At 28.1% G+C, this 11,012-nt stretch overlaps 1 protein-coding gene across 1 annotated transcript; it reads left to right on the top strand.

Moving 5' to 3' along the window:
* The first annotated feature begins 544 nt into the window (after window positions 1–544).
* LOC107617512 (transcription factor bHLH25) lies at window positions 545–6,778 on the top strand. The gene is made up of 5 exons (XM_016319292.3): window positions 545–665; window positions 2,743–2,862; window positions 3,314–3,751; window positions 5,382–5,753; window positions 6,479–6,778. Exons 1-5 carry the CDS (start codon window positions 609–611, stop codon window positions 6,554–6,556), a joined length of 1,065 nt encoding a protein of 354 aa, XP_016174778.1. The 5' UTR covers window positions 545–608; the 3' UTR covers window positions 6,557–6,778.
* Window positions 6,779–11,012: the final 4,234 nt, after the last annotated feature.

Raw genomic sequence — 11,012 nt, 5'->3', positions numbered from 1 at the left:
CTGTAATAATTTAGTAGGTTATAGCTTTTTAAATATTTCCTGTAAAATTGTTGTAAAATATTATTTACAAAACGTGATACCTAACACTCTATGATTGTTTCCATAAATTAAAAGAAAACAAATTTGTAATAAAAATTACTTTAAAATAATATGATAGTAATATCTCATTTATTTTAAACATTTAAAAGGCCCATTGAGATAGCACATAACAATATGAAATTTCTTGTTTGTCGTCATACTATACGTCTTTCGCCACCATGCATTTTTTGTTAGTTTTATTTTTATAATACTAATTAATTAAGTAAACTCCATTATGCATGAATCGTCATTTATAGCAATAAAGACAAGCTACTAAGGTAGCTAGAAACTAGCTTGTCCTGACGTGCCTTTTTTTAATATTATCGATTTTTATGTTTTTGGCATGTAGGGTCTGTGGCTAATGTTAGAGGAAGAAATTAATTAATTAAATGATCTAAAAGATGGCAATCCCACTATATATAAAGAACTCCGATTCTTACAAAACATATAGGAACTTCATAGATATGTTGTATGCAATATTTCTCCAAAAAGCTACGTTGTGTAGGAATTCCATATATAGCTAGGATCTTATGGAGAAATCGAACACACCAATGGACACATCAGCAGCCAGCTGGTTATCTGAATTGGTAAGAAACTAAACTCATCTAATTTTGATGTTTTACGTGTTGTGATATTTAGATAACTTAATATTATCAAACAAATCCTAATATACCGTTAAATGTGTAATGGTTTATGTATTTTTATTTAATTATTTAAATTATTATAATAAGTTACTAATGTGTTTTGTTTAGTAATATAAATTTTTACAATAAAACTACGTGGACAAATAATTTATCGATTAAATTTCAATTAATTTAGATATGCACGTTTTTTTTTTTTTAATATGGTCATCATTATCATCGTGGTCGTCCTATTTTTTTTATTCTTGTTTTCTAACAAGGAAAAGTTTGGAGGACCAACAACTTTTTTAAATTTTGTCCAGCATATAATCAGCAAAAAAAAATGAACCATTAGATGAAATCTCACACTAATCTCACAACATTAAAATCATCATTGATAGTTATTTGATAGCTATAAATCACAAAAGTTACTGGCCTCTAGCACTCCTCTTCTAACAATATTGCCAACTTCAATAACAACTTTTTTTTCTTATTTAATTTTTTTCCCTCTTTCTTTTGTTTCTCGGTCCTCCTTTATTATTATCATTGTGGTCATTGTCTTTGTATTCTTCTTCTCTTATATATGTTTAAAAAACTAAAGCATAAAAATTTGATTTACAATACAAAAAATTTTAATGCATAACACAAATATTTAAAGGACCACATGCCTAGAACGTTAACACTCAATCAACAAAATATATACACAGAGTACAAAATTTCGGTATATAGTATAAAAAATTTGGTGCACAATACAAAAATTTTTTAAAAATTACATGTCTAAAACATTGACACCCAAATAACAAAATGCATATACCACAAATATTTTGGTGCATAGCACAAAAAATTTTGATGCGCAACAAAAAAATGTTTAATGGAAAGCAAAAAAAAACTTAAAGGACCATAATTGATTCACTTAACCAACAAAATATATTCATAACAAAAATTTATGTGCTATGTGTAAAAATTTTTATATATGTAAAAATTTCTATGCTATGTGTAAAAATTTATCTGTTATAAATTTCTATGCTCTCCAAAAACAAAATTGTGCTAAAATAGCATGAAAAAGGAGAAACGCTAATACATGCGTGCATGTTTTTTTTGTTAGACTTGTGTCAATGTGGTAGGACTTGCCTACAAAAATGCTTGTATGTGTAACATTATTAAAATTTTTAAGATAAATATTTTTTTTAATATTACCAAAATTTCTGTTACAAAAAAATTTGAAATTTAGCTCATATAATATGAAACAAAAATTGAAAAAATTGCAAATTCATGCTTCAAGTTCACAAATAACTTTTCTACGTATGAGAGAGCGTGATAGATACAATATTCATGTACATCCCTCTATTTCACAGTTTAAGTTTTGTTTGGTCTAAATAGTTTTGCGATATTTATAAAGTAATCAAGATGTGAATTTTATATTTTTTTTCCTCAAATCTCACTTTAGTTTTTTTTTTTTTTTAGTAAAAGAAGTTACAAATTTTTTATACTTGGAATTACAAAATATTTTCATTGTTAATAATGAGAGTTAATTTCACATTTTAGATACATTCAGGACTTAATGCATGCAACATGTGTTTAACTATAATTTGTATATTAATTTTTAAATGTTAAGAAAAAGTGGTCAATTGAAATAACATATATATAAAAGTAATCAACTAAAAATTGACTAATATAAATATTTTGGAGTGGTTGCGAAATACATTAAAAGAATTGGTTTCGTACATGCACTAAATGATTAGTTTGTGATGATTCAAGTTTTAGTAAACATTTTTTATTTTCTTTTTAAGTTTACAAAACTATTGATGTGATACTAGCTACATTATTGATAATAATATAGCACTAGAAACTCATACTCGGTTTATATATATTAATTAATAGTAGTCCAAAAACTAAAACACTTTAACAATTACTCAAAAGTCAGCGAATTTGGACAGATAGTAAAGGATTATAATTTCTTTAAAGTTTAACAAAAAAATATATATATGATTTAACAATTACTCATAGTGGTATATATCTGATTTAATTTGTTAAACTTTAGCAGGAAATTGATGAGGATTACAATTTCTTCCCGGACCTTGATTTTGATCTAGTCGATGAGGAAGATTTTCTTTCACATGAGTTAATAGCAAGTGAGGATCTTCAAGGGAAGTCTGCACTACAGGTATTAATTAATTATTTATTAGTTACTAAATTTTTTCTTGCAAAAATATTCCATAGACACTGAAAATTATTATAGGATCAATCATATATATATACACCTGTTGTTCTACATATTATTAATAAAATAATTAACTATAGGATCAATCATATTATTAACGATTTTATTGTTAGTCAATCTGGTTTTTTAAAAGTAAAATAAAATAAAAATAGTTAATAATGATGAGAAGAAAAACATCCTTGATCAGTATTAACAATTTTATTTTATTTATAAGAAACTAAATGGTTGAGTTATTTCAAATTCAACTATTTTCGGTCGAACAAAAAAAAAATTGACAAAAATATGTCATGTTTTCATTATAAATTATACTTATTCTGTAATATTATTGAATTTTTTATTATTATTAACAACCTTTTTAATTTTCTGATATGATCACCATCACATTCAACGGTAGGACCAATCTTTATCTGCAGAGTGCAATTCCAAAGAGCTAAGTAATTGTTGCACCGATGAAATGATGAGTTTTGAAGAGATGCTAAGAAACATCAACGATGAAACCTTTTCACCCAAACTTTCTTCATCATCTTCTCAGATTCTGTCCTTTGATAACTCAGACTCATTATCATCATCTCCACCCAATAATACGACACAGTTTTATGAGTTGAAAAATAGCTTAAACCAAAGGCAAGACTCAGTTGAAACTCCAAATAATAATAATAATAAAAAGAGTGATTCCTTGAATACACAAAATGTGGAAGCAAAGAGTACCTCAACACTTGGTAAGAGGTCACCATCTCATGCTCACGATCATATCATAGCTGAGAGAAAGAGAAGAGAGAAGATCAGTCAGAGTTTCATTGCTCTTGCAGCCCTTGTTCCTGGCCTCAAGAAGGTACACTAATTTTAATTTACCCCCCTAACATTTATTCCATGCAAACTTTAATCCTTCACATTCAAAATCTTCACATTAATTAGTTCCTAATTTAGGAATTTATTAGCGACATTGTTTTTCAAAGGAAAATATTTTTAACTAGCCAACTTTAAATAACTGTAATTAATAATCAATAATTTTATATTTTTTAAAAAATAAAATTTAAATAATCACTAATTAATAATAATTATTTAATATAGAATGTAATTCAAAAATATTTGTTGACTTAACTTGTTGTTAGTTAGACCTTTGTTGATTATCTAGCAAAATTGTTTCTCAAACTAATTTTATATGAATCCCATAACTAATAAATCGACCGATAATCATTTGATAATCAATTATAAAGACTAATTTAACTAAAAGTTTTAACATCTAGAGATCGATTAATTATTTTAACATTGTCGAGAGACATTTTGTCTTTCACCTAAAAAGATAAATGCTGAAAAAATCATTTTTAAATATATTTTTTATAGCTGCTTTATTATAGTAAAAAAATATCTAATGTCTTTAACAATCAATAACTTCGTCAATATAATTTTTTAAAAATACACTTCAATAGTCACTTAATTATAAAAAAAAAACGTGTTATTGACAATACATTTTTTAACACTTCATTTTGATCATGAATGATAACCAAATATCATTAAAAGTATTGTCAACTAAGATCCTTTTGACACCTAAATGATTATATATACAAATATTTTGAATATTTTTTTTATAATTATTAAAATAATTTATCATGAAATCGCTCATCCCAAAAATTTATGGTGATAAAAATAAGTAACATTAATTGTTATATTTATAATATTTCTCTTTAAATAAATTTTTTTTTTGAGTTTGCTTAATTTTGTTGTATAGACATTCTTAAGCATTCTTTTTCTCCTTTATTTACCTTATGCTATTTTTTTTTAAAATTTTAATACTCATCAAAGATCAACTTTAGACTTTTTCAATATAAAGTTTTAATACCTTGTTATAAAACCATTATCCCAAAAAATTTAAACTAATAGAAAAGTAACATTAATAATTATATTTCTAACACAATTATTGACAACTAAAAATAAGGTTTAATTATTCTGTTGGTTCCATAGTTTTATCAAATTTTTAATTAAGTCTCTATACTTTTTTTTTCTTTCAATTGGTCTCTATACTGCTTTTAATTTTCTAATTACGTCATTTTCATGTTAAAAATGTTAAAATTAACATAATATTTTTACCAAAATACATGTGGTCAAAGATTTAATTAAGTTTTTAATTATAAATATCTTCAATTTGCGAAAAAATATTCAGTTAACTCTAATATTTTTTATACTAGAAAGGACTTAATTACAAAATTAAAGCAATACAGAGACCCAATTAAAAGGGAAAAAAGTATAGGAACCTAATTAAAAATTTGGTAAAACTATAGGGACTAAGAGAGTAATTAAACCTAAAAATAATACTAAATATTTTTATTATTTATTTTATTTTATATTCAATTTATCATTAAATAAAATATAAAAATATTTATTTTTATTTTTATATTTTTTGTATTTTATTTTCAGTGAAAACCAAACTCATCCTAATGAAATATGTTCACTGATTGACACAGATGGACAAGGCTTCTGTGTTGGGGGACTCTATCAAGTATGTGAAAGAGCTGAAAGAGCGTTTGGCAGTGCTCGAAGAAGAATCCAAGAAAACAAAGGCTCTGCCTACGGTGGTTCTGAACAAAGCAGAACAACTCCATGCTCATGGTGCTGCTGTGTTCTCCTCATTATGCGAAGAAGAGACCATTGATGGTCTTCCACAGGTTGAAGCAAGAGAGTGGGGGCAACAAGTGTTGCTTCGAATCCACTGCTGGAAGGAAGAGGGCATTTTGGTCAGAATATTGTCTGAGATTCAAAGCCTTCAATTGATGGTTCTTAATAGCAGTGTCTTATCATTTGGAGATTCCATTCTTGACATAACCATCATTGTTCAGGTCAAAGCTTCTTTTACCCTTTTTCTTCCTTTTCCACTTGATGAAGAGGATCTTCACCTTAATCTATACAGAAACTTGAAGACTGCTTTTAAAGGATATAATAATAAAAATACAAAAAATTTCCTACTTTTATATAAAATTAAAAAATTAAATATCTATAAATTTCTATTGGTGTACAGGCTTATGCTTAAACTTAAAAAATATAAAACAAAAATAAAAAAATACCCACCTATATAATAATAGGCTATAGGAGAAACTCAAGATGATTATTTATACTACAAATTTGCTTTTCTAAACAAATTAAACAATTCTAGTTAATCTCTAATTATTCTTAATTTAGACCTAGAAAAATTTTAAAACATCAAAACAAATGTCCAACTCTTCAAAGTGTCTACCACTTATAGTAGTGTGAGTCTCTCTATTTTATAACGGATATATGAATCATATAAAAAGTAAATATGTTATGTGTACACTAAAATTAATACTAAATATTTATATATTGTTTAATTTATTTTTAATATATTTTTTATGTTTTAATATTATTTTAAATTAATAATTATTAATTTTAATGATTTGGTTTATACCTAGGTTGTTGAATAAATAAAGTATGCTAGTTTGGCCTAACCTATTTTCTCTCTTAACCAATGTGGTGGTTTAGTTTTTAACTATGGAAATTGTCAATTCAGGATGATGTTTAATCGTATTTGATTAATGCTGTATTGCAGGCGGGCGAAGGTTACAACTTGACCCTTAATGAACTTGTCAAGAACCTACGCATGGCTACGTTGAAACTCATGTCATAGTCATAATGCGAGTGACAGGTGCCCTACCTTGCAAGAAAAACTCATTGATGAAACGGGTTCTTTAGTTAAATAATTCAGCCAACCTTGCCAATCATCTAAGTGTGTAATTAGACTAGACATTAGTTTTGAAACCAAATATGATTTTGTAAATTTGGTCTTCCTTGAGTGTTTTTGGCATAATATATGATTTAATTATTTGAAGACTTATATCATAAAAGCAAATTCGACAAAATAAATATGTAATTATAGATTCTTCCATTATGATATTATTTGGACCATTTCGTATTTGAGGAATAAGCAATGTTCAGTAGGCCAACAAATTCTATTTATATTAGCTAACAAATTTAGCTAGTACACACATTTTATTAGTGTATTTTCACCTTAATAAAAGGAAAATAAAAAATTAATGACAACAATAAAAAATTTTTAAAAATTATTATAAAATGTGATGTTTGAAAACTGTGCAAAAAAATGCGACATGTATCATGTAGTAAAGTGTGACAAGAAATACAAAGAATACTACACCTCCATTTAAAACAAGTCCATGTTAAAAGTAAATAAAATTAGGTGTATGTAGAGTTAGGAATATTGTTATTGTTATTTTTTATTTTATTGTCTATTAGTGATACATCAAATTTTCTTTTAATTTTAATGATGTAATAAATTAATAATGTTCTGGGCAATGCTAGGTAACCAATGATTTATTTGAACAACATGAATAATAGATCTTAAAATTGGTCAATTTCAACTAAAAGACACTATACCCTAATTAAATTTAGGATTAATTTACTCTTTTAACCCTATTATTCATATTGTTCAATAATGTTGTTAGTTACCTATACTTTTCCTAATGTTATAATAATGCATTATGTTATTTTCTTGCTATAAATATTCTCGCGTTTCATCTCTAGAAAATTCGTCCCCGAAAGATTACGCGATCTTCATTTTCGTCCCCAAATGATTTTTTTAATCAAATTGGTCCCTGAAAGATAAAAAATAAGTCAAATTAGTCCTTCTGTCAGATGGACGATGGCGTGACACTTAAAGTGACACGTGGCATGATGATGTGGCACGCCACGTGGCAGGTCAACGCTACGGTCAACGCCACGTGGCAGGTCAGTGCCACGTGGCAGGTCAGTGACATGTGGCATACCCGTGACATGCCACGTGTCACTTGACATGTACAAAAGATTTTTATAGTCAAAATAGTCCTTGAAAGTCCAGACGTAAGTCATTTTCATCCCTCAAATTTTAAAAAATTAGTCAAACTAGTCCTTATATATATTTTTTTTATTTTTTCTTCATAATATTAAATTTGAAATATTTTTTGATACTACTAATTTTAATAGAAATGTAATTGACAAACAAAACATTAGTAATTGTATATTTTCTTCTTAAAAAATTTTTTCAATAAAATTATCTCCCTCCTTTAATTCTTCTCAAAATCTCTCTTATTCTTTTCTATTCTAAAACCTTTTTCTTACATTATTATATTTTGCTGGAATATATATATATATATACACTTAAAATTGAAATGTATGTATTTATTAACCTAAACAAAGTTATATGCACAAAATCAAAATTTATGTATGTTAACCTAAACAAAGTTATACCACTATTTTTTTTTACTACATATTTTTTTTTTCCATTATGGTATTACTTACATATAGGATGTAATGGTAGTGATAGTTAGAATCAAAATTCAAGAAGATCCACAAATTTTGACTCTAAGTATTACTATCATTACATCCTATACGTAAGTAATACCGTAATGGACCAAAAAAAAAGATGTAGTAGAAAAAAAAGTAGTGGTATAACTTTGTTTAGCTTAACATACATAAATTTTGATTTCGAGCATATAATTTTGTTTAGGTTAATAAATACATACATTTCAATTTTGAATATATATATACTCCAGCAAAATATAATAATGTAAGAAAAATGTTTTAGAATAGAAAAGAATAAGAAAGATTTTGAGAAGAATTAAAGGAGAGAGATAATTTTATTAAAAAAAATTTTTAAGAAGAAAATATACAATTACTAATGTTTTGTTTCTCAATTACATTTCTATTAAAATTAGTAGTATCAAAAAATATTTCAAATTTAATATTATGAAGAAAAAATAAAAAAAAATTATATAAGGACTAGTTTGACTAATTTTTTAAAATTTGAGGGATGAAAATGACTTACGTCTGGACTTTCAAGGACTATTTTGACTATAAAATTCTATTGTACATGTCAAGTGACACGTGGCATGTCACAGGTATGCCACGTGTCGCTGACCTGCCATGTGGCGTTGACCGTAGCGTTGATTTGCCACGTGGCATGCCACGTCATCATGCCACGTGGCACTTAACGTGCCACGTCATCGCCCATCTGATAGAAGGACTAATTTGACTTATTTGTTATCTTTTAGGGACTAATTTGATTAAAAAATCATTTGGGGACGAAAATGAAGATCGCGTAATTTTTCGGGGACGAATTTGAGTATTAACCCTAATTTTAATGATGTAATAAATTAATAATATTCTGGGCAATGCTTGGTAACCAATGATTTATTTGAACAACATGAATAATAGATCTTAAAATTGGTCCATTTCAACTAAAAGACACTATACCCTAATTAAATTTAGGATTAATTTACTCTTTTAACCCTATTATTCATATTGTTCAATAATGTTGTTAGTTACCTATACTTTTCCTAATGTTATAATAACGTATTATGTTATTTTCTTGCTATAAATATTCTCGCCTTTCATCTCTAGAAAACTATTCAAAAAATGATGCATAACTGATAGAAAATACAATAAAAAAAAACAATAATATTTAAATTTTACACCTATTATATACCCAAGGACGGATACATGGGACAAGTGGAGGCTTGGCCCCAACTTTTTTTGAAAAAAAAGTAGTAGTCAGAAGCCCAACCCAACCCAAATAAAACATAATAGCTTTTAAAATTTTTTAAATCCTTAAAACTAATTCTCTTTCTTCACGTTTCCTATTCTTTTCTAATCCTCTTGTTTCCTCACGGCTCACGAGTCACGCGGCGCCCTCACTGAGTCATGTCACTGCCATTGCCCAGTCTCTAGTAAAGTTTTCAATCATATTCATATCAATTAAAACAAGGTATTCATTTTATTTTTCACTTCTTTTCTATAATTACATAAAATTATTAATTAACAAAGCACTTTTTTATTATAAAATAATATAATTTTATTTCTTTGTATTTACAAAGAAAAATTGTTGACCTATTTTTAAGATTTATTCTCTCTTATTTTTTTATTTTATTTTTTAATGAAATTGATAGTGATTTAGTGAAAAAATTATTATTATTGATAAAATACTTAGACTTTGTTTATTCATGTAAGTATATATAATTATTTGAGTTCTTTTTTTTCAGGTAAAAATAAACTAGAACATTTTATGATGAAAAAGCAAAGTAAAATTGATGTAATTTTTAAGAGAAAAGTTACTGATAATGTTAATCGAATGAAACTTAGGCTAACTATTGAGTGAGAGCATGAGAGAGAGCGAGCGAGAGAGCGAGAGCATGGGGGGGGGGGGAACACGGTGAGGGGTAGGTCCATGGATCATGGGAAGGATCCCAGGGTTTGGAACAGGGAAGAGTATCGACGGCTGGAATCTGAGTCTTTCTCCATCTTTGTGGATAATCTACCGGAAGATATATCAAAAAGAGAGTTATTTCAATTGTTCAACTGGACTGGGTGCATCAATTATATTTACCTGTCCCAAAAATGGAAAAACGGAGGCATCTACATGTTTGCTTCCATCCGATACACGACGAAAGGAGGGGCGTTGAAAGCTATAGCGGAAATAAACTGCCTGAGGCTGAGAAGTAAGATCATTTATGTAGGCGAGGTGAAGTACAGAAGAGAGTCGGGACCAACAAATGGTGATAAGGGATGACGGGAAGATCGTACACCAGAACCATCGGCACAGCAACTACATCGAATCACATGCGACGAAGACTCCTTGCTGAATAAGGAAGAGGGACGGATGAAGGAAATCGCAAAATCCCGTCATGGGACTGGCGAGACTAAGATGCTGGAAGCGGCCGTGGTGCCAGGAAATATTGGATGGTTACAGAAAAGCCTTATAGGGATTACGACAAAGCCGATCAGTTTTAACTTCTTGAGGGATATGATATCTAAGAATATGCCTTCTGTAGTCCAAATCTGGGAAATGTGAGCTTTTAAAGTTCTCTTGACTTTTGATAGTGTTCTGAGTGTAGACGAAGTGTACAATTTTAAGTTGAATTACCTCCTGCAAATCTTTCACAAGGTGAGAAGGTGGACCGAGTCAGAGCATAGTGATACCAGAAGGGTGTGGCTCGAGTGCTACGGAGTCCCGTTGCATGCATGGTCAGTCGAGACGTTTACTTTGATAGGGGGTCAATGGGAAGTAGTAGTAGACTGTGCAAAAGAGACAGAAT

The sequence above is a fragment of the Arachis ipaensis genome, chromosome B1 (assembly GCF_059453495.1).
Source record: "Arachis ipaensis isolate K30076 ecotype BB chromosome B1, ASM5945349v1, whole genome shotgun sequence".
Classification (NCBI taxonomy): domain Eukaryota; kingdom Viridiplantae; phylum Streptophyta; class Magnoliopsida; order Fabales; family Fabaceae; genus Arachis; species Arachis ipaensis.
Note: the sequence above shows the minus strand (reverse complement) of the source record. Positions and strands in the feature narration are given on the sequence as shown.